At 36.2% G+C, this 24060-nt stretch overlaps 2 protein-coding genes across 2 annotated transcripts in view; both read right to left on the reverse strand.

Annotated features, from left to right (window-relative positions):
* Positions 1-357: 357 nt before the first annotated feature.
* On the reverse strand, positions 358-9849 carry LOC146138856 (FSD1-like protein). Its single transcript, XM_083393659.1, has 12 exons — positions 9812-9849; positions 9042-9269; positions 7915-8016; positions 7548-7570; positions 6343-6464; positions 5584-5823; positions 4960-5151; positions 4240-4362; positions 3500-3666; positions 3064-3157; positions 2422-2552; positions 358-1840 (listed from the first exon to the last, which is right to left on the reverse strand). Exons 1-12 carry the CDS (start codon positions 9824-9826, stop codon positions 1748-1750), a joined length of 1530 nt encoding a protein of 509 aa, XP_083249785.1. The 5' UTR covers positions 9827-9849; the 3' UTR covers positions 358-1747.
* A 3867-nt stretch (positions 9850-13716) lies between these two features.
* The window catches only part of LOC146138857 (uncharacterized), a 45088-nt gene continuing 34744 nt past the window's right edge, over positions 13717-24060 (reverse strand). Inside the window, 6 exon segments of the mRNA XM_083394710.1 lie at positions 13717-13841; positions 14253-14330; positions 15246-15458; positions 17417-17419; positions 21182-21838; positions 22845-22977. Coding sequence (XP_083250836.1) covers positions 13717-13841; positions 14253-14330; positions 15246-15458; positions 17417-17419; positions 21182-21838; positions 22845-22977 — 1209 coding nt within the window.

Here is a 24060-nt window from a genome sequence, read left to right on the forward strand (position 1 = left end):
TCCTATTTTGATCTAATTCCGAACTGTGTCTTGATCTGACGAAAATGCTGTTCTTATTTCAGTCTTATGGCTGCCCACCAAATTTATATATTTTTCTCTTTCAGACTGTTTTACGCCCAAATAATTTACATTACCAAAGTTTTTTTTTTGTAGTATCCATTTTTTTAAATCTTGTTCCAACTAAATTCGTTTTTGCAGTTATTGCAGAAAACCTGTCAAACTAATATTTTTTGTCAGTTTTTTGTCGTAAAAACGCGTAGACCACCAAATGTTTTGCTGCTGTACAGAAAACTTTCTTGCATTCAGTATCTTGCCTATACCAAAACACTCAAAAAATCATAAGGTACTTTTTTTTTGACAGAGAAAATAGCACTTAGTATTGAAGCAGCTAAGGTAAAAATTGCACCAGCCATAGATAAAGCAATAAAACACAAAGATAGAGCAACGGCAGAACTAGCTTTGAGTGATTGCAACATTAAAAAACAAATTACAAAATACCACGATTGAAGAAAGTAGCACAGTAACATTTCACAGCAAATTGGGAGTGGAACCAGAACAAACATAACATAACAATAAATGTATTAAGATTTATAATGGTAAAAAACAAAATACGGATTTTAAAATAGGAAAACGAGAAAGTTTGTATATTTATCAAGCTGTTTATAAATTGATGAAATGAAAAGTTATGTTTTTTTGAAAAACTTTAAATCAAAAAGTATAGATATTTTTTTTACATTACTTCACATGCTTATAAATGGATGAAATGCAAAACTATTTTTAACAAATAATTTTTACAAATAATTTTACTACTAAAATGATAGCCTTTTTGCACTATATGAGACATTTGCACGCACAAGTAAGGTTTCACATTAACAAATATACGATTACAAGATTGCAACTGATTGGGTACACCTGAAGGAACTAATAATACATATTACAGAACACAGAAAGCAAAGGTAACGTTAACTAATTAAAAACACGACATCGTAAGGAACTCACCAGTCAATATGAAGAGAATGAAGCGAAAAGTGAAAGGAAATTTTACTTTTTGTGATGCAAAAACGTTTGAATACTTTACGAATAAAGTCGAATATGTGTTAAAATTTAAACGATAAAGGGTGCAAGCGTAAAATTAAAACTTGAGGATTAGATCATTAAGGGGAAACCAAGTTATTAATGAGCTTCTTGAAAACTACAACAGAAAAAAATTGAAATATCACTCTTAAACAGGTTGCGCTAAGCATAATGAAGGGAGTTGTATGATATTTTTAAGGTACTGCAGAAGCTTCAATTTAACTGGGAATGTTATGAAGAGCTGTATGATTATAGTATCATAAATAATACACTAAGCACAGTAACAAAGCACATTCAGTAACACTGAGAAATTAGTTAGTTTATCATTGTTATTGAAATTATTGAAAAAGCAAAGCCTAAAAACGCACGTAACGACCATTATAGGAGCGGAAATGACCACAAACAGAGTAGACAGGACCGCAGGAGAACCTACAACCAGGAATGGACACGACACCGTGTGTTTGACACAATCGTAGGCAGACAACGGTACAATCGCAATTATAAACTTCCCTATGATGTCATTATGCGGAACACAGGTAAAACCGGTTAAAACACGAGTTTAAACAGGTACGACCATAGAAAGTACGACCTTTGCCAAACCTTGAATTAGACATGGCTGCTGCGTGTGTTACCGGTTTTAAGAAGCTTTGCTTAAAATCTCGCCGGAGAATGTCTAATTGACATCCTGTGATGGATCGGATGAAATGATTGAGGCGCTTCTTGTTTTTGGCGACGGACTTGGTTTTCTGTCAACCCATGACGGGACCTGGTAAATAACGTTGTATTGTAGTTAGACGGCCTGTTTAATATTGGTATGCTTAATTAATATCGTAGACGTTTGCCACGTGCAATAATATTCATTGTATTAAGAGAACTAGTCAATAAAAGATGCAAACACATATATGTGTTTAACAACTGAAATCTAGCACTTCTAAAGCTGCTTTTCGACCAACGATTACGGCTTACGTATAACTAGTACACCGAAAGCCATCGCAGACTCACCGAATCTGAGAATTAATGCTGCAAGCAAGGACAGGCTACAAAAACAACTAGCCAGCAGTGAGGTTCGAACTCACGACCTCCGGTCATACCGGGACCGTCGCTGGATCTCGAATAGGTCGCTCAAATCGCTGTGCTGGTTTAAAACGCTCACTAAAAACCAAACCCAAAACATTTATGGCCAACTTAATTTAGCAAATAACAGAGGTATCTTTTTGGGAAATTTCCTTAGAATAAAAGGACCAGTAAAAATAAGGCAAAATTATCGCGTTGTGACGTAACTCTGTGACGTCATTTCTTAAAATTTGGGGCGTTCCGGTAAAAATATTATTCTACGCCTGATTTTACCTGAATGCCGGTGTGAATTTCCAGGGATCCGCACCACACGGAAAAACCAGGCAGTAGAGATGACGTGTGCTTGACTTGTCTGAACGAGTGGATGCATTCGTGCGAAACAGCGTCGAAGAAGGCCAGGTAATCTGTGCAAAAAAGCGTGTAGTTACCTTGTAATGCGATGTACGTAGTCGTCCTTGCTTTAAAAGTATATGCGTTTTTTTAAGTGTACAATTATGGCGAATTCAAGACGCTCGATGAATATAACTTTGAACTAAATGCTTTTCCAATTTAATTATTTCCCTTTGTAGATAATGATAAAAACTTTTTGTAGATAATATTAATAATTGGTTCTTTAAAACTTTCTCATTCACAAATAATAGTTAGATTTGGGTTCTTAATCTGGGGTCCATGGGAAAATTTTAAAAAGTCGACTTCATAAATACATAAAGTAAAACATCAAAAAAGTCTACATTTTAAAAATTACCCCCAAATCACTTAAATTTACGCACTAATTGTTTAAAATACGCGTATGGCACAAATACAAAAATTTTCACGGATTTTATTTCAAACCACTTTAAAACGGAAAAAAAGAAGCAAACTAAATACATTAACCAACTACCCGTTTATAGGTAATCCCTAAAAACAACAAGTTACTTTGATTTGGGCTGTAGAAGACACCAAAGCGCGTTGGAAGTAAATCCATGTTGAGGTTCTTCATCTTGTTATTGTGCTTTGCAACGAAAGTGCTCTGGACACAAAAATGGAAAAAAGTTAAGCTGGTATACTGAAGTACCTTTCATTAACGTGGGTTAGTAAACCAATATACTGAAGTTACCTTTCATTACCATTTTTTTTTCGATGATGAAAGTAGCCTTTTTTAAGAAAAATTCTTTAAACCTATTGGTTACTAACACACGTTTGGTTACACTATCATCTCGCCCTTACGTAAAAATATTGTCGTGATAAACGAGCCAACATTGCTATGACTTTACAAACATTGCTATGACTTTACTTACAATTTAGTCTTCTGGCAAGCTGATAAAATGTAAGCCAGGGTTCGTTTTAAAAAGTATTACTCGCTTCTACTCGCCTGTATCCAATTGTTGACGGTGAGGCACCACGAGTGGGGAGTCCTGCCAAGCTGGTCGTATCTACTCAACGCGCATGACGTCATACCGATGCTGTACGTCTTGCTGCCCTCTTGCGACGTCACTTCGAAGTACACGTCATCGCCGTTGCTAACCATGGATGCGTCACCTGTTGGTTGGTAGGAGTTAAGTCAATGACTTGACTTAAGTTACTGTTTTCAAATGACTTGGCTTTACTTAAGCCATTTAAGAAAAATAACTTGATTAAAGTAGAGTCTTTTTGGCAAACAAAACGACCCCTTCAACCCTCACCCCTAAGTACATCACTAACTCCCCTAATAAGATCGTCCAATACACTCTCCCTACAGCTGTAGGCGTTATTTTGGCCATTTAGGCATTATTCCGATAAATTAAGGCCTTATTCTGACAGGTTTAGATCTTATTCAGACGATTAAGTTCTTATTCTTTCGTGGATATTACTCTGTATTTGGCTTATTTAGGTCTGGTATAATCACCATATGGCTTTATAGATTACTCTGCTTTAAATATTGCTGACTTGTAGGTCTTATTGTGTGTCCCCTTCACACAATTTAGATCTTCTTCTTTCGTTATAATTACTGCGTATTTGGCTATATTAGGTCGTTGGTTTTAATACTATCGAATTATAGATTATTCTGCTTTAGGTATTGTTGCTTTGAGGGTCTTCTTTTGTGTTTCCGTTGAAACAATTAATCGAACTCACCCAGGACGGTGTACGACTCGCCGATGAACCGATCTTTTGACTTGACCTTCTTGGGTGAGGCGACCTTGACCGGGGGTGAGGTGGGGCGCGTCGCGTTGGCGCTCTTCACACGCGCTTCACCCCCTGGGGAAGCCCCAAAAATCGACCATTAAAAACCTAATCAACTGAGTTACAGATACAGCACAGGATTTTTTTCACATGAAAATAAAAATGTGTAAAGAGTATATAAAACGGGTGCACCGGGAGCCGGTCAAATTAACTTTAGTAAAACTTTTTTTTCGCATTTGAGACAGCGTCTGATGTTGTAATTTCCGTTTTGCAGTTAGCTAATATTTGATTTGGAGAAGCCTTATATAATACATTTAATAAATATATAATATAAAAGGGTATATCTTTATGGAATCCAAAACCATTGGCAGCATGTTTCTGCTTGTCGATTACTGTTCCGCTGACGCGTATATTAAAATAAAACTCAAAGTTTAAAAACCCGAGAAAAAAACAGAATCATTTTTTAAGAAATAAAAGTTTTCCCTAAACTTGAATTGCCAGCTCCTTAATTCGATATGTGAAGAGTATTAACACCAATCAACAAAAACGGTCTTTATTAAAATGTTTTTTAAGTTCTTCAAATTTCTTATTCGGTGTATTATTTTGGTAATTAACCACTAGATCCACTTTTACCCGACAGTTAATTTTACTACCAAGAAATAAAAATCCCACCTTTCATAGCGGCAGGTCCCCACTCGACTGAATGGTCCCCTGTAATCTTGAGACTCCCGTGGCAAGCCTCACGATCCAGCTTGAAGTTGAATGCTGGTGTTGGCACGACAACAACGGAGCTAAAGTTTCCTCCGAGTGATTTGTTCCAGGCTTGAACACGAACTTGCAGAAACGGCTCGGAAAAGTTGAGATCTGAATAGGATAAATTTTACTTATTTAAAGGGATGTCTGGTAGGGCATTGTTTTTTAACTTGTCAAAAAAAGTCAAAATTTACACATCGGGTCAAAATTTGTCAAAATTATTTCAAGTCAAAATTGAAAATGCACATAAATCATTTACAAAATATAAAAAAATATATATTCAGCTTTGTGAAATTGTCTTTTGGTTAACTTTTATCAAAACAAATAGTTATGAATTACATTCCACAGCATTTTAACTGTTTTATATCTTCATTAGAGCAATATATGGCATATGCTTAGTTGATTTCCTGCAATTATCTTTACCTTGTGGTTTAACTGTAAACATTTAAAAAAAACAGTGATTTGTTTTCTTCATCATTTTTATAGTTGTTTGCCTGAAAATTCTATAATAATTCATCAATTACTCTAAATTGAGACAAGTACCTTTAACAGTGAAGTTAGCTTCTTTGATATTTTCCACGGTTCTCCAAGGCACATCTTGATTTCCCTGATCTGACTTGACTTGTCGATATTGAAAGAGATACGACTCGATTGAAAAATGAGGCTCTCGATCGTCGTCGCAAGTTTTAGCATCACCGTTCACCACCGGGAGGCCCCAAGAACAAAACACAGAGTTGTCTTTGCATTCGATCAGGTTTTCGTCCATGATTGGTGTTGGTGGAACTTTCATAAAAAGACGAAGATAAAACAAGTGAAAAATAGTTTCACGTAACTTTACAAAGAAAAATAAATTAACTTTTAAATGTAGTATGTACAGGAGTTGGTTTCCACTGTGTTATTTCGTTTCCTGTATATTTAAACTAATTGTTTAAAAGTTTGAACGAAATTTTGTAAAAATTAAAAAGAAAAACTAAAAATGTTATCACACTTAATTGAACCCACATAAATTAAAACAGTTGAAAAAAATAAAAATAAACTCCATGTAGATATCAAGTGTTTTAAATGTAAATCAAGTGTTAGTGTAGGACCTATTGCATAACCTGCACGCTATCATTAAGCTTAATGCTATACATATATGATAAAGTATAAAACAATAGTAAAATGGTTTAATATTACAGAGTTAACTTATTAACCCCGCCACAACAGTTCCAAGCTCTGCAGCAAAAGCAACATAATCATTTTGTGTTTCTATTTGACAACAAAAGCATGCAAGGCAAAATGTAAGTTTCAAAAACACGTTACCTGGCAGAAAAGAGAGTTTTTGTAGAACGTTCTCCTCATGTGAGAAGTCAGCCACTAGATGGCAGGATGAATCAGTTATTGGCGACGACATTGAAAGTCGAAAAATCGAAGACATGGTTATTCTGCAAAAAATAGCCACATTTAAATAGAGTATGCTACAGAGTATGATTTGCTATTTAGTACTTGAGGAACTATACTCAAATTTTAATTTAAACAAGTTAACCATTTGTTTGGAAAATTTTGATTTTGATCCATCTATTTTTTTAAACTCAATTTGTTTTTAAATGTACTTAGGTTTGGCTATATAATAACACTGGTAAAGACAAACTAGCAACTATTTCTTGGTAATTTAGGTGTGCTGTCAGAATTTCAAGACAATTACACTTTACTTATTTTTCTAACAAAAAAATAATTTTAAGGATATTGGTAAATTTAAAATTGCAATATTCTGTGTGCATAAAAAGCTCATTGTTCATAGTTGGACTAAAGTTATTTTATTACAGTACACATAATATCTGCATTTCCATGTATTGAAAAACGTATTAAAACTTATGATCATGGATTGCTTATGGTTAGTTTTAAGAGAAAGGCCACGCCCACTTATGTAAGTAATCGCCTTAGAGTTAATCAATGCTTGCCCATTAGTACGTAGGATCAATACTAATTGGATAGGGCCGACCAAAGTTGTTTAATATGGGATACTTTAAACCACACACGGGGCATTATGTCATTATGTGAGAAAGCCATCAACTTTATACCAATCATAAGGTGTTTAGTTGGGTCCACTACGCATGGATCTGTAATGTAGCTTAATAATAAATTTTCAACACACTGTTGTAAATTTCCAACGCACTGTTGACGAATTGTATTATATTGTTAACAAAAGTTCACAGTTGAATTATTTCTTTAAACTGATTTATAAAAGTCCATACAGAACTAGGTTGCTTTTGTGAACTTTCAGTCTTTAAACTTTATTCTCTAAGTGAAATAAAATTAAGAGTTATTTGAAACGTTTAAAATGCAACCTAGTTCTGTATGGTCTTTCATATTCATTCTACGTCTTAATCAAGTTGCTGTCGATCTACTCGACCCTTTTGGCTTTGAAATTTATTAATAAGGTGTTTAAACGTAACGTAATGTGTATAAATGGTGATGCTATAACTTTATTTGTAGCCAGGAATGAATAATAAACATAAAACACTTACCTCTGTTTGATGGACAAAGCAGACTGTAACAAATAAATATTGTTATATAGTTGTAAAATCTTAATACTAGTTGTAATTTAGAAAGTAATTCTTAGCACTTTAAACAGATAGAAAACTTTATGCCATTTATGAAAACATAGATAATAATATTTAGGATAAAAAATAACAACTTAAAGCACCATAGAAATTTAAAAGCTTTTTTTAATTACCAATATACTAGAAGGTGTTAAAAATATTTAATTAAAATTAACTTAAGGTATACCAAACCCTTTTTAAATTATTTAAACTGGTACAATCAACCTGAAAAGAGATAAATTCAGAATGAAAACAGTCAGAAAAGCAGTGACTGGTTGATTTTTTTACACACCTTGTTAAATTCTGCAATATTTCCCATTCCTAGAGCCTTTTCTGACAACTCAATCAATTCTGATGCATCCATGCTCGCTTCATCGTACAACTTTAACTGATCCTTCATAAAAAAAAGAGTTTTTAGGCCAAAGTACAAAAGGAAAAATAACATATGGCAATATCAAAGCTTTGCATATTTAATTAGGAATTTTTTTTCAAGGTTGTCAGTTGCCACACAGTTTAATGAAAAAAGTTCAAAGGCATTCAAAGACCTTTTAAAGAAAATTTCTAGCCTTTTAAAGGCCTAAAATTAAATCGTTTAACCTTTTTAATACAATAAAAAACATAAAACAGTATAAGCGCCATGGTCAACACAAACAAATAGTTTAAAAATTGTTTTTTTTACGCGCAATTACTTATAAAATACCGTGCATATCAACTAAAATAAAATAAGGTGCACATAAACTAAATTAAAAGTTTGGAAAAACAGTTTCAAGACTTTTATTCCAAAAGCAATTCAAAGACTTAAGATCGCAAGACTTGGCAACCCTGTTTTACACAATGAATTTTTTCCCAAATACTTCTAATTTTATTCATGAACTACTTTGTATATCATAAATAAATACGCAAAATTCCAACAGAAACCTAAAATAATACACTCTTATTATTCTAGCATAGCTGCATAAAACAGGAAATTCTGTTGATTTGGTAAACAAATTTTTTTTTTAATATACTGGTTGCCAAATAAAATGTCAACATTACTTTTATACGCACCAATACGTTTCATGCTACGAATACACCCAAACTTTTCCAGTATATTTCTGAAACAAGAATACAAAGTGTGTAGCTGTTTGTTTGCCTGAATCAGTGGCACTTAAATTTTTCCAGCGAGGGCTTTTGGAAAGGTTTTTGGACTTAAACAAAATCAATTACTGCATTTTTTTTATAAAAATGATTTAGAGTGAAATAACTTTGAAACCAATTGTATTACTGCAATTGAGCTTAGAAACATAACAAAATGATTTTGCAATGCCACTGAAAAATTAAAATCAACATACAGTTTAAGAACCTCTGGACTGAAGGTACAAATGTAAATCAATTTTTAATGCACTAACAAAAATATTGTACTCAATAAATATATATTACCTTTATGGAATTTTGTTTCAGAAGAAGATTGCTTTTAACCTCATTTTGCATTAGCTCTTTCTTCTGGTCCAAGGCATCGTAAAGTTTTTGAAACTCGCAGTTTAAATCCTGAAGACTGGATTCGTACGCTTCGCTCACAGTTAGCAGATCTGACTGTAAATCGCCGTAAAGCGCAGATGCCTCTTCAGTTTTCGATTTCAGTTGTTCGGCAATGCGAACTAAGGCTTCCTGTAAGATGAAGAAAAAGAATAATGAATCATTTAAAATAATAAAATTTATGATGGATGTTTATTTATCAATTCTTTTAATTTTGTTTTAGCACCAGTACCAGTTTAAGCCACAACTTAAAGGTTTTGATGGAAATTTGAAATTTAGTTTGTGGTGTTTTTCAATTTTATCCTTTAAAAATTTAAATATCAAAGTTGAATTTTATTCAGATGGCAATACTTTTTGAGAGTTTCCAGATTCACTAAAAATTAATATATTAGAACTATATACATCTAATATAGTAAGGCGCTGGTCTAGAATCCTACCACACATTTAATTGTTTATTGCATATTATTTCGGTTAGGGATAAGGTTAGAGCTTGGGTTTGAAGTTATATTATTATTCTTATTCTCCAATATTTATCTATCCCTCGCAGTTTTAATTTTGACAAATGACAATAAAAGGGCGCTGGTCTAGGATTCCAGACCAGCGCCAAACGTTTAAACGGCGAACACAGCAGGTGATATATTTCATAGTATTTTTGTTAAAACCACTAAACGTACCTTTTGTTTTTCCATGATAAACGCATAGAATAAGTTGTCAGTCGGTAAGCAATTTAACAAGAAGAAAGTACTTCAGGAATTTAGCAACTTTGCTACGCTTCACTTAACACATGTCACGTGATGTCAACATTAAAAATTCAGATCCTGGTCATTTATTAGACCAGTCACTAGTGTTTCTCAATCTTTTCTACCTCACGGCGCACTTGTAAACCTTTAAAACCTGGCGATACCTAGTGAACAAAGCGAGTTCTTATTATTTCTGTAAGACCACTATTTCTCTTAAAATGCTTGCATATTTGTATTTCTAGGTCTTACAGTTTTGTCTTGAAATGACTGTGGGACGAATTGGTGAGCCGGGCGAGTAAATGAAAAGACAAAAACAATATCTGTTTTATATTTTAAAATATTTTGTTCCACTTATCCGCGGCGCACCTGGCAACGTCCCATGGGCGTACCGGATTAAGAAGCGCATTAGAGCTGCTTAAAATCTACGAATCTCTGATGCATGGTTTCAATTTTCCTAAGGTGTCGCATAATGATACCGTTTGATATTACTGTCTTGTGGTAATAAAACGCATCTATTTATTATTAACCCTGACATTTTCATCAGAACTTAATGACGAAATAACCGCAGCGATTGATGATTTTCTGAAATAAACAAATCAATAAATACAGTACTTTTTTGTTGTTATTAGTTGACCCAATGTTTAGCGAAACAGTTGCTCAAGCAGATAACTTTTCATAAACTAACTATGATAAATTGGGGAGCTAGATATCAAACTTTTTTTGGTAAACGCCCGGATAACTGTAAATATTGGAAAAACACGGGCAGGATAACTGTAGATATTAAAGGTTTCGGGGCCGGTCCACGGGCCATAGTTTGGTGGCTCCTGTCCTACAACAAAACAAAGTATTTCTTTTTTACAGAAAACTTTATTAGCGACACTGGCGCCAATCACAAAATAGTAAAACGCGAGGTAAAGCATCAAGCGTGGAAAAGGCTGACATATTAACCTTTTTTTACAACATACTGCTCCAAAACAGACGCAGATCTACATAAAATAAGGCGGCATTTCAAATGAAAATTAAAAAAAAACAGTAATATCTCAGCTTGAAAAGAATTCCAAACCTTGGAAGATTTTCAAAATCAGTAAGTTGGAACAAAACGTCCAATCACTGTTATATTAATAGAGAGAAAAAGGGAAAGTGTAACACTCGACCCAACAATTTTATCGCCATTTCAATTTGGAAATAGTATACAGATACATTTTCAACAACACAGCAAGCTAATTCCATACGCGCGCGGCTATAAGGTATAGGCTATCATTTTTGCATTGACTAAATTCGCATATTTTTTGGGAAATATTGCTTTAAGAAAAAGGGTAAAATTACAATGTCACGTATAGGATTTCTATTCGTTGCTTTCGATGGCTGTTTCACAAAAGGTTTGGCAGTGTGGCCGCTAATACATGTCTAGAAAAGCACATACTTAATATTCTAAATCTACTTAACGGTTATTAAATCCGGGTAGGCCTACACACAACATCATGTATAGCCTAACGAAAACAAAAATATTGTTGCACGTATATAGGGTGAATTTGTTTGTTAAATACACTTTTAAATACGGGGCTTTGAATAATTGCTTTTGGTAAAATGTATAAATGAAAATCCTCATTACAAATATAACACACTTTAAAAGGAAGGAGTATTTTTCAATGATGGTGAAATGAATTCATTACAAGTCTGACTAAAAGTTGTAATCACCATATATAAATCAATGCAGGCCTACTATCACAGCAAAGTTGGTAGATTTAAGATGAAAACCAAATAGATATGAAGACTTTTAGGTTGTTTTTTCAGGTGGCGTTTTTCGGTGAAATCAACAACACTTTAATATTAGCACCGAAACACACAAAAAAACATCGAAAGCCCTTTTTATACAAAACAGGAATACAGAGACAAGCACAAAAATGATACAAGGACGAAAACGACGGTTCTACTGGAGATTGAAGACAGCGCGGTGGTGTGGTGGCTGTAACGCAAAAAAACAACTAAAAAACGAACGACAAAAAAGCAGCATAAAATGTTGAAGAAAACTTACAAAAAACAAAACACGCCTACGAGCAGGAGAAAATATGAAGAATTCGGCAGCAAATTAATTGCAAATTCTTTAAAATAGAAAGCCTAAAAAATGGCGGAAGTATTTAGAGAGTTTTGAAGAAAATGGAAAATCGGTCCTAAATACAAACTTCGGCGACGGGGGCTAATTTCGTTCGTTATTTTGTGTGACATAGGGCTGCGGAGTCGGTTTAAAAAACTTTGAGTCCGACTCCCGAGTTGAACTCAGGCTAAATGTGCGATTTCATCGAGTACAGAGTCCGGCTCCGACTCTACATCCAGCATTTCACCAATTTACATAAATAAGGTGGATATTCAGCAACCCACACATATGGGTATCATAGAATCCACCCACAATACATGGTGGAAAATTTTACACTATTTGCTATTACTCTTTAACAATTTACAGTTTGCGGCGTTATCAGTTTAAAAATTTGGTACTGCACATGCGCACGTCGGACTCGGGACTCGGGTAGTTTTACGTGGTCTTACTTGACTCCGATTTCAGCAAAACAAACCGACTCTGTCGAGTCCCGAGTCCGACTTTAGCTAAATTAACCGATTCCGACTCCGACTCCGCAGCCCTGGTTTTCCATTATAGGAAGGTTTACAAAATATAAGTTCCATCAAAACAAATTAAAAAAATCGGAAAAACAGCAAACTAAACATTACTTTCTCGTATAGAATCGACGACAGGGTAAAATCCTGGATTTACCACTATACAGTAAACATTAGGAAATGAGAAAAAGCGCTTTCACGGTTGAAAATAGAGAAAAATCACGCACATAAAATACCGAAGCCCGAAAATCACACTTTATTTGCCTCGAAACCTTTCCTTTGAAGTTGACTTCAATTCGGCAGTGTTGGCTCTTATAGATCAGTGTTTCTCAATCGTTTTTCGCGGCGGCCCAAATATGAGGAGAAAGTGTAACGGCGAGGTTTTGCCGACCTAATTCTTTGCATTAAACTTTTTGTAAGTGAAAATAACTCAAGACACCATTTTAAAATGCGAATTGAATTAAGATGAGCCATGCCTTCGTATTTCACTCACAGTTTTCTCAAATTTAAAAAAAAGTTATGTGCAATCTTGCTCGGAACCCATCACAACTAAACTCACTGTTTAAACTCCGGCAGCGCTTTTAAGCAGATCAATGATTGGTAGAACACGTTTTAAATCAGTTTTTTTAGTATTTTACCATATTGTACATATCCATAGTGGCTAAATGTTTTTGAAAACTTGCATTTTCCCCATAAAACACAAACATAAACGCATATAGTTGTTAGTTAAGTTAACCCCTATAAACGTTTTTGTTCGACCGATTTTAGACCAGTGATTCCCAAACTGTGTGCACTGGTGGTGTGCCACAAAACTCTTAAAGTATTTGTATCACCAATATGCATACACGCAAGCATTTTAGACTTAAATACGCACTATTCATTACAAATTAATGATATTGAGACATTTAAATATAGTTTGTCGTGTGTTAAGGGCGATGGTAAAATTACTCTATTGTTGTTCTGTTAAAAGTGTGTCGCGAAATATTTAAGAATTGTTTAGTGTGCCGCGAGCACAAAAAAGTTTGGTAAACAGTGTTTTAAACGGTGGCAATACATTTTCCTAAATATGGGTATTTTCCAAAAAATTAAATATGGACATTTTTCGCAACGAAATAAAACGGCCACCTATTTCGGGCCGCGACCCTAGATTGAGAAACACTGCTATAGATACTAGTAGTCACTTCACTGTGAAGTTTTGATCTGTGACGTCACGTTTTGGCCCCGGTGCTTCACTGGGCGCTTATCAGGCCGATGGCCGGCGCCGTGTGGTCCTTGGGCCTCATACGGAGATCGGCCAGGTTGCTGTCCTTGTTGGTCAGAGACCCCGCGCCCCGCGAATCGCTGCCAGGCGGACCTGGATAAATTATGTCAGATTAGTGCTTGTTGGATTTTCCAAAAAGGATGATTTTTCAGCACATTTTTAAGGCTCGTTAGTTCAGTTTTCTATTTTATGAAGATTGCCATATTTAGCTTTTAGTTTGACCATTTTGCCAATTTATTACGCTGCAGAAACGTTCGAAGTTTTAATATTTAAATTGTTGACACTTGAATCAGCCTAGATATATTATCAAAATTATTTAGAGACTTAACAGGCACTTCAAAGTGACCCAAACAAAAAAAAATGGAAGCAGATTAGTTTTCACAACTGCTATATAAATTGGCTTATAACTAAGGAGTAACTCTTTCGGTCAGAGTACATCAAGTGTTTTATTGGTACAAAATCCGACACGGGATCGAACTTAAGACCCTGGGAACTTGTTCTTACCTGTGGGGGCTTGCGTTTGGCGCCACGTGTCAGCGTAGGAAGAATAAGTTTGACAGATGTTCGCTTGGTGGCTGTAATCTGTTAATGAAAAAGTGGTGAAAAACTCATACATGTTTAGCTTGCAAAATTAAAAAATGCCTGATAGCCTTACTGAATTTGGTAGGTCTTATCATGTGTACGTTATAAAACGATATGGCTTTGATATTACGGCTAACATGACATTTGAGCCATTTTGTAAACTTCTACCATCAAAAATGACGCTGTAAGATAGTGCATTTCGGCTAAAGTATTAAGTATCAGCAACGGCGAAAGCAAGCCGGTCAGGAAAGGTGTTTGGTAAAATTATTTTCGCAGGCTCACTGTACCAGTCAAAATGGTCTTTTTCCCAGGCTACATATCTATTTTTAACCAGGCCATTTGACCATGTATTTAAAACTAAGATTGCAGATGCATATGAACCTATTTGGTTTTATTTCCCCCCCAAAAAACGCAATAAAGTCATGAAAAAACGTTTCGATTTTGGGTGATTATGTTTCAGGTTTTAATGTTAAGTGAAACGAGATTTTTTATGAGCAGCCTTGTGTAATTTTATGTACCAAAATACAAAACAAATATTATAAGACGTTCAATTCCTATGCATAAATATAAATCGGTTTATTAATTGACTGTAAGAATGTGGCATGTTTCAACTCGGGCGACATCAAAAAGTTACGTTATAAAATCTAACGATAACCTCCGGTTACTTTTCTAGACGTCTTGTCATGACGTAACTGTGTGACGTCATTTCTAAAAATAATTTATTTAGGTGTGAAGATTTTATTTTGTATATCAGTTAAAAAAAGGTAATTAAGTAAAATACACTAAAGCTTTTTCTAACAAGCCCAATCTCCTATATACGCCGAGTTGACAAGAACGTTTTCAAAACGAAAAATATCAAGGAGCGGTTTTCCAACAAATGTTTATTTTGAAGGATTTTTTTAAAAGCATCCTTACCTGGGGAAGTCCCGTATCCTGAGTGCCCCGGGGTGAATACAATAGCGGGGGGAGGTGGGCCCCTGTTCATGGGGGCGAAACTACCCCCTTGGGCAAGAGAGTTGGGGGGTAAGGCGGGGTATGGAGCCTGGGGCTGCTGGTTGTTGCTGGGTGACATGGAGCTTGAACCCATGGAACTACAGCTGGGGCTTCCGTTTGCCTCACAATTTTCACCTTGAGAAAATAAATTGTAAAATTTAAAAATTTATATTTATGGTAAACAAAAAAAAAAAAAAAAAAAAGTTGTTATTTTTTTACGATTTGCTTGCTGTTGTTTTTTTCCCTACGTAAAAATTCTAAAGAAATCGCTTTTAACATGAAAATCATAGGTGCAACGATTTTTTTAAGTTTATTTTTTTTAAATTTTAAATTAAAAATATCGTTAGGTTTTAATTTTGTAGAAATTGAAGTAATTATAGATCCTTGACTTAGACCCCGCAAAAACCAACCCTTGGTTTCGGGCACAATGTTTTTCTCATGAGAAACAGCTTTGCAAGGGTCTCCATCAATTGTGAAGTTTATTTTGTGCAACCCCGTTTTCGTCCCTGTAAAACATACTTTGCTGTGGTTTTCTAAAGATTAAGACAAAGCGGTTTTTAATACGTAAAAAACGTGTTACGGCGTTTCTCAAACAGCGTAACCCAAAGCGCAAGTATAGCAAGTTAAAATTGGACTTTGGCTGAAAATTTCGCCCGTGGCACGTTTCTCCGCGGTTACGTGGGACATGCTTGGGCAAGGATACTCGGAATTAAACGCAGGTTGCGTTCAATCAAAGAAAAAACGTTCCGCAGTTAGTTGTTTTAGCTGCGACCGCAAATAACGTTATTTCTCGGGATCTGACTAATCGGGATAGCGCGTTTTACGCGTGATTGGGCGGACGCTTTGCGGCGGTTAAAACGTCGAAAAATTATCCGTGTAGAAACGCAAATTCGTGCGACCGCCGTCCTCATATCCGATCCGCTTATTTCTGGATGAGCGGAAAGGAATCCCACGTACAAGGCGGGAAACCGCAAAACGTTGAACGTAACGTGCAAGGCAGGGGTTCTTGAACTTTTTTACCACGGACCCCTAAAACCACGTTTTGACCAGCAATTTTCATAGATGACGTCATAAATTCCCGTAATATTACAAATAGATTTAAAAAATCTGCTGATTTCGTTCTAAAAATGTGAATGTGCAATAAAGTCTACATTCAATGCAAAACCGTTTTACTTTTTATTAAACAATTTTTTAAAATTGATTACTTCGTAAATATACGGTAATACACTCATATTTCCATTAGGATGTCATGTACCCCCTAAAACTCTTACACGGACCCCCAAGGGGTACATGGACCCCAGTTTAAGAAACCCTGGTGTAAGGGGAATCTGCCAGTGCACTTAAGTCGTTGTTTTCAAATAACTTGACTTGAAATTAAGTTGTTTCAAAAATTACTTGACTTTAGACTTATTTCATTTCAAAATGAGTTATTTACAACAGTGATCTGTACGGCCTGAAATACCCACCTATTAAGATAGTGAGCACGAGCTAGAATTCAATAGGCTTTGTCCAAAAGAAAAACAAATGTAATTGTGGTTCGAGTTGGGTTACCGCCGCTTATTTATAGCTATCTATTGATGGTTTTTTTTTTTATCTGACTCTGGTTTGTTTAAACTTTAAACCAAGCGAATGACATTATAACTTAAAAATTTGTTAAATCTAATCATTTTTCTGACCCAAAAATATCAACAAGACTAATTTGAACAAGGAAGGCTATTTATCTGTGGTAAAATGTTTAAGAAAATATCGTTGACCTCAGACAAATGACTAAGCTGACAAAAATAGCCTTTATTAAGTAGCCTATTTAAAAACAAGGGTAGTTTTTAGGCAACACATATACATAACATTTTTGTCCAGTTGTAAACCTTCTATAATTTCCTATAGATTTAAGTGTGAATCGCTGCGTTGAAAGGCAAGTCATGGCTGAAATTCTTATGTTAACACGTAAGTATCGAACGAGTGCCGATGTTATCACTTGATATCGGGTATCGGGTACGAGCCGATATTATCGGACATCCCTAGTTATGTAACTCAAGGTTTGACGGACAGGTTTGGCCTTGATCGTGAAGCAACCAATCAGCGTAAAATTGCACCAGCTTCAGCATAATCCCAAAACAAAGCTGTTAAATTAAGGCATAGGCGTAACTGTACAATTGCTGTGTGCGAATCGCGCAAACTACCAGCAAAGACCAAAACTCCGGGTTTAACTTAATCGCAATGCAAACACAAACTGAGGGAAATACGAGACGCAGTAGTGGAATAAATCTAGTGCCCTTGACTCATGTTAGCTTGGCTGCAGTGTTTTCGCCGTTCAAAGTGTCGAACTCGAGTGGCTTCCAGTAACGAGCTAATAATTGCACGTGATTGGCCCAGCGCCGGGGTCAAAGGTCGAATATAATGACTCTAAACGGCACGTGACCTTGAGCGGGTCACGAGTCAGCGATTTCAAGGTCAAATCGGTAAATCTTGGCACGTGTGGGAAAAAAATAAGGGTCTGACTGGTAGGGTCGAATAATTGCTAGCGCCGTTTTGGAAGCTGCATGTTGACTACATACGTGCAGTAAAAACACGCTTTTATAAAACTTATATGTAGATTTTTTTTATCAAACTTAATCGGCGAAAAACTTATAAAGTATATAAGGTAATATTATTTCAATACTTAAGGGTGCGTTGTAACAGTTTTGGTTTAGAGTTTTATTGTGTACCAACATATGTCAAACTAATTCATGTTGTGTTGAGAAAGCATATTTTGAAGTGATTTGTATTTTAAGGGTTTCGTTTTGCCACAGTCATTTTGTAATCGAAAGGAGGAAAAGCCACTAACAATTTATCGAAGGAGGAAAAGCTACTAATATTACAGAAGGAATAAGTTGTGCTCGCCTAATTTGCCTTATTAACGAATCCTAAAAACACACAGGTTTAAAAATCCCGATGGCCCTTCGCCACAGAGCAAAGCTACACAGGCTTGCAGTGGCGGCGAAATAACTGCCCGAAATCAGTTGCAACCGCCTCGCAGTTGTGAAAATATGGAAGGCCGTAACTTGAAGCTACCCGGGTCTGTTTCAATAATAAGCCGTCGCTCCAGGGGCTAAAGTGGGGCCGACATTTCGCACCAGTCGATCACCCAGGGGTAACGCGACACCCCTTGGCACGATGTAGTGACGTCATTGTTAAGGAGGTGTCGATCGTGTGGCTGCACCCCCTGCACCTGCCCCCGTGGGGCACCTGGGGTAGGCCCGAAATAATAAGTAGAACTCTGACAAATTTGGACGCTAAGCTGTATAATCTTTTTTGATGCGGATCGTTTGATTTGAGGTTTAAAGTTGTTGACGTCAAAACACTTAAACAATGATTCTCAACCTTTTATGGCTTATGGCATCCCCTAAAAATAATAAATATATTTTCGGCACCCCGACTGGAATTTGCGTTGAGTATTGTACTGAAAATTCACCATAAATGGAACTGGAACAAAACAATCAACTTGAATTATGTTGGAAAATGTCATTTGATATAATGGTGTCTAACCGTACACAAATAGTTCTATCAAGAAGCTTCCCAATTGAAGAAAATTAAGATTCCTAAAAATTCTCCAATTTAAACTATATTATATCTATAATTCTTCCTCGAAAAATTTCGAATAACACTTGCTTACTTTAAGCAAAATATAGCTAAAGAAGTACGTTTAAAAATACATGGGTTCTAGTTTATTGTTCATTCAATCACAATCTTGGTTAAATATTTCAGAATACGCCAACTGACGATGGTATAGCTTTTCTAGTTTACTTTTAAAGCACAAAAATAGCAAGGCGAAATGACGTTTAGATCAGTAAACCAACGCTAAAAGTTCAAACTAATTTTGGCGAACATTTGTGTTTCTGCAGGTCTTAAAGGTCACCACCAATGACTCTTTCTTATACTGTTGCGTTTGTTTTTATTCAGATATACTGACGATGCCTTAGTTGGCGAAATATATATATATCTTTTAAGATCTGGTTAATGTGTCTGACCTGAATTGCTAGCTTTGCTAGATTATTTTGCAGGTCACCACCAATGTACGACAGTGAACTAGTTACCCTATTCCCAAGCATATGACTCTCGTACTAGGAAAACGCCCAATATAGAAGTAGGTAACATTTTGAACGTTTTGAATAATTTTTGATTTATTTTAACATCGTTATATGATATTCGAAAGGTTTAAATTGCTACTTACATCTATATGGGCGTTCATATTTCTACCAGGTTTAACTTAAACCTCCAACCATTATGCTCTAAAACATATAACTCTCGTTTTACCGAAATTTCATGCTATTTTGTTTCAAAGCCTGCTTAAAGTGGCCAAGAGGCGAATATTTAATCAACATGTTATTCAATTGGTATCTATATAACAAAATGTAACCTATTGAGTAAAAATTATTGCGTTGCTTAAATTAAAGCATTGCACCAAAAACACGTAAACCCTCTATTTTTAAAGGGCAAGTTGGAAATATATCTTGAATCGTGCGTTGGTAATGCTGAAACTGTTATGTGTAAGAACACGTTTTAAGCTCATGCATTCCAAGTTTAAGTTCGTCCCTCCGCCGCTTGGTTAAACATTTTTGTTTCAGTGGAAACGCGGCACACGGTTCTGAAGTTGCCAGCAGAATCGTGAAATATCGCCAAGTTGTGGTCGGAAATACGAAAAATGGTATTTTTGCACGAAAAAAACATCGTTGACCTTTCAATCAGTCCCACCACGTTACGGAAAATAGACTTTCGGGCGTAAAGTCGTTTCCACCGTGTTCAAATATACCAGTGTTGTAATAACTTAAGCCGATGACTTGACTGACTTGTCTTAAGTGCACTTAAGTCACTTTTTTTCAAATGACTTGACTTGACTTAAGTCGTTTCACCAAATGACTTGACTTGACTTAAGTCGTTTCACCAAATGACTTGACTTGACTTAAGTCGTTTCACCAAATGACTTGACTTGACTTAAGTCTTTCGGACAAATGACTTGACTTGACTTAAGTCTTTTGGGCAAAATGACTTGACTTGACTTAAGTCTTTCGGACAAATGACTTGACTTGACTTAAGTCTTTTGGGCAAAATGACTTGACTTGACTTAAGTCTTTTGGGCAAAATGACTTGACTTGACTTAAGTCTTTTGGGCAAATAGACTTGACTTGACTTAAGTCGTTTCACCAAATGACGTGACTTGACTTAAGTCTTTTCACCAAATGACTTGACTTGACTTAAGTCACTTGTTTTCAAATGACTTGACTTGCCTTAGTCTTTTAGACAAATGACTATACAATTTGCTTGCTGCATATTACGTGTTTGGTGTTTTTTAGTTAACGTATTGCTCATAATCGGACGAGTTTACTCAATTGTATTAGCCTGAGGTGTAATTTTTATGACAAGGACTTGATTTGGAATTGACTTACTCTAATTATGACTTTACTTGTTATTTATTTAAAATACTTGAATTGGACTTAAGTCATTTCAAAATGACTTGTGTACAACAATTGACCTTTTTTGAAATTATGAAGTAACATTTTTTTAATGTGGCATAAATGCTGGAATTATACAGAATAGCAGTGGTTCTCAATTATGTTTTCCCTGGCGTACCCCCCCTCCCCCTTTTTTTTGGGCAATTTTGAACCACTGTTCTATAGTGATATAAGTAATGAAAAACACATAAGAAGCACTATTAAAGCGCGTTTTTAATGGCATTTGCTATTTCTATTGTATCAATGTTAGCATGCAGAACTCTAAATGGGTTTAACAAATAGCATAAAAAAAAAATCAAATCCACTCATGCGTGACGCAAGCGATTATGACGTACATGCAACCGCCAATCAGCAGCAATCGAGATTTACCTGATCTCGGAGTATGTGAGGGCGAGTAATGGCTGGACGATGACGCAGCGGTGACGTAATGATGACGATATGGCTGATGAGATGACGTGGCGTGCAGGAAAGAGGGGACAGGGGGTAGGGGTAAGTGGTGGGGCGATGTGGGGTACGGTTCGCTTGCGATTGGGGCCTGTGTGGGGTAGTAGGGGTTGGGATTGGTGGACGGGGGGTGAACTGTGGGGTAACATGGGTAATTAAGGGGAACCCCCTGGGTATTGGCGCTGGGTGAACTGTTTCGGTGGGTAACTGAAGACTGGTAATGCAGCTGGGGGTTGGTATCGGTAGGGTCCATATGTGGGTGAGGTTCGGGAGCTTGGGGCCCGTAAAAGTGGGGGGACGCACGACGGGAGTTGCCGCCAGGTGGCGCTGTGGGTTTTGCGGGCTGGAGAGTTGTGAGCTGGTGAAGATTTCGGGGTGATGGGGCTGCAGAAGTGGGGTTGGGTGAGCTCTCCCGGCTACCCTGGGGCTGTTGGGGGTATTTAGGGCCGGGGGCTGTTTGTACGTGGCTGGGAAGGGGCGAACTCTGGCCCTGATTGCGGTCTGGGTTCTTAATGACGTTGGGAACCAGTTGTTCGGCTTCTTCTTTGACCAGCGCCTTTTTATCGTCGTTTTGTTGTTGTGCTTGTTCGTGAACTGGTGTTTGGATTACGTGTTTTTTGGCGTGTTTACATAGTTGTGGGTGATGTGTTGAGAGAAGGGGTGCGTTTTTATATGTATTTTTTTATTTTTTTTTAGGAAAAATGGGCCAAGTGTTTTTTTCCAGGTTTAGCGATTCAAGGGGTAAAAATGTAGAGATAAAGGGTCAAGTAGGGGGTGTATCACGTTTTCGGTTAAAGGGGTAAAATGGCAATGGGAGTGATGTAAAAGGGAGGGGTTCATTTTTTTGTTGGGTAAAATACGTTTTGATATGGGGTGAAAATAAAGGTAAAGACGGGTAAAATGAGGGGTGCAAACAAAAAACAGAGCGATTACAAACGATACACAGACACAAACACACGCACAGACGATGTGGGGAGGATGGGTGATGCATGGGTTAAAGAGGGGGCACAAACAAATTACTGCGCCTCCGAAATGTTGACGTAGGCCTACTATTCTCAAGCTGCTACTGTTTTAATGACTGTCCGTTGGTACATTGGGCCAGGGATAGACGTATTTGCTTTTCTATCTTTTTTTTACTTATTTTACAAAAAATTGCCAGACTATTATTAAGGTATTATTGCAGTAAAACTATTTTCCCCTTTTTCGCTTACTCAGTTTGCCAGTTTGCTAAGAAATTTATAAAACAGGTAATGAAAAAAAAAACATAGTTAGGCTGATTTTAGTTTTGCGAACTTTTCAAAACTTTAAAAGGATGTACCCTTAAAAAAGTAGAAGTATCTCCTTTTAAGATTGCATGAGAAAGTTTTAGAATCCCAATTAGTTCTTGTTTTGCAGCTTAAAAGGTGCCAATATGTTGTGTTTACAATTGAAAAGAGGCACTAGCCTACCTCTAAGGCCTTAAAATTATTATTCCTTTTTTTTCAAGTTTCCTGGTATTTTTTCAAGTCTTAAAACACGGATGGAACTTTAAACATTTTTCAAACGCCATGCGATACAACAGAAAATCAAAAACATGCCGAAAAGTTACCTGGGTAGTTAGAGGCCGAGCTTCCCGGGCGAGGAGCACTCAAAACCCCGCCGATTCCAGCTGGAGAACCCGATGTCGGCCGGATGTTGCACGAAAGGTAGCCGCCATATTCCCCGCTGTTCATCACGGCACCCTGCTGAAAAGTAGTTATGCGTTAAAATTTGATGGAAAACTTCGATGCATTTTGCTATGTTCGGTAGAATTATAGATACTTGTTTGGCAATGTTCGGTTTGTTAGTATATAATCTCTGGCTACCAGACATAGTAGTAATAATTAAAAAATATTACAATTACCAGAAGAGCTGTTTTTTGATTAATATGTTCGTTTAATTAGGTTTCTGATTGTTTTTTTGTTTTAGGACATTTCTTCTATCTTTAAAAAAATGCAAAAGTCGGTTAGTTTATTGGGGTTCATCTATACTTCATAATAATTCTATTAATTATGGTATCAAGACAATATAAATATATATGTAAAATAAATGCTATTAAATCGCAACATGAAACTTTTTATATTTTTCTGGACTATAGCGTTGGTGGAAAATTTCAGCTCTGCCTAAAGGAGGTAAACCTAACAACAGCATAGCAATTGTTGTAGCTCATCTGAAAAATGTTTTACGCAAAAAAAATTATTCCATTTTAGATTTTTTGAACGCAAACTGTGCACAACTAATCCCCACAAAAAACACTTCTGGACAGAAATGTGCTTAAATGGTTTAAAAAGCAAGGTATACCGGTGGTCATTTGTATATTTAAATATTTTGGTACATATTTTTTTTCAGGTCAATTAGAGTCAATACAAAAATTTATATTTCGGCCCATTTACAGTTATCAGGCCTTTAATGACAAAAGTTTGGTAATGAGTATTTCATAGTAATTTTAATTAATACAAAAGCCCATAAGGGAATAGGTATGCCCTTAATATATATATTTTTTCTATAATCAGCGCATAAAGGTAAATACTCCTCAACACTTTTACAGAAGCAAAGCAGGCCTGGGAACTACACAGAGAAAGAGATAGGCGTCCCAATTTTCCGATACAAGGGGATTGAAAACTGTACGGACTTAAGCGCTGTTGCCTGTATTACAGTGGGTAAGGTTAGGCTCGACTGAGCACGAAAATTGCCGTTCGTCCAACGCCAGCTAGATCCCATACAGTCGCCGGCTCTGGGACCACGATGAAAGGCATTTGTGGGCGCATTTGGGCGCTCAGGCCCCT

Source organism: Ascidiella aspersa, chromosome 7, assembly GCF_963924565.1.
Source record: "Ascidiella aspersa chromosome 7, kaAscAspe10.2, whole genome shotgun sequence".
NCBI lineage: Eukaryota > Metazoa > Chordata > Ascidiacea > Phlebobranchia > Ascidiidae > Ascidiella > Ascidiella aspersa.

Excerpts from the sequence above, each read along its gene's own strand:
- LOC146138856 (XM_083393659.1), bottom strand. Across the intron at positions 5,152-5,583 it reads AGCTAACTTCACTGTTAAAG|ATCTCAACTTTTCCGAGCCG; the intron begins GTACTTGTCTCA and ends TATCCTATTCAG. Across the intron at positions 3,667-4,239 it reads CGAGTCGTACACCGTCCTGG|GTGACGCATCCATGGTTAGC; the intron begins GTGAGTTCGATT and ends ACCAACCAACAG.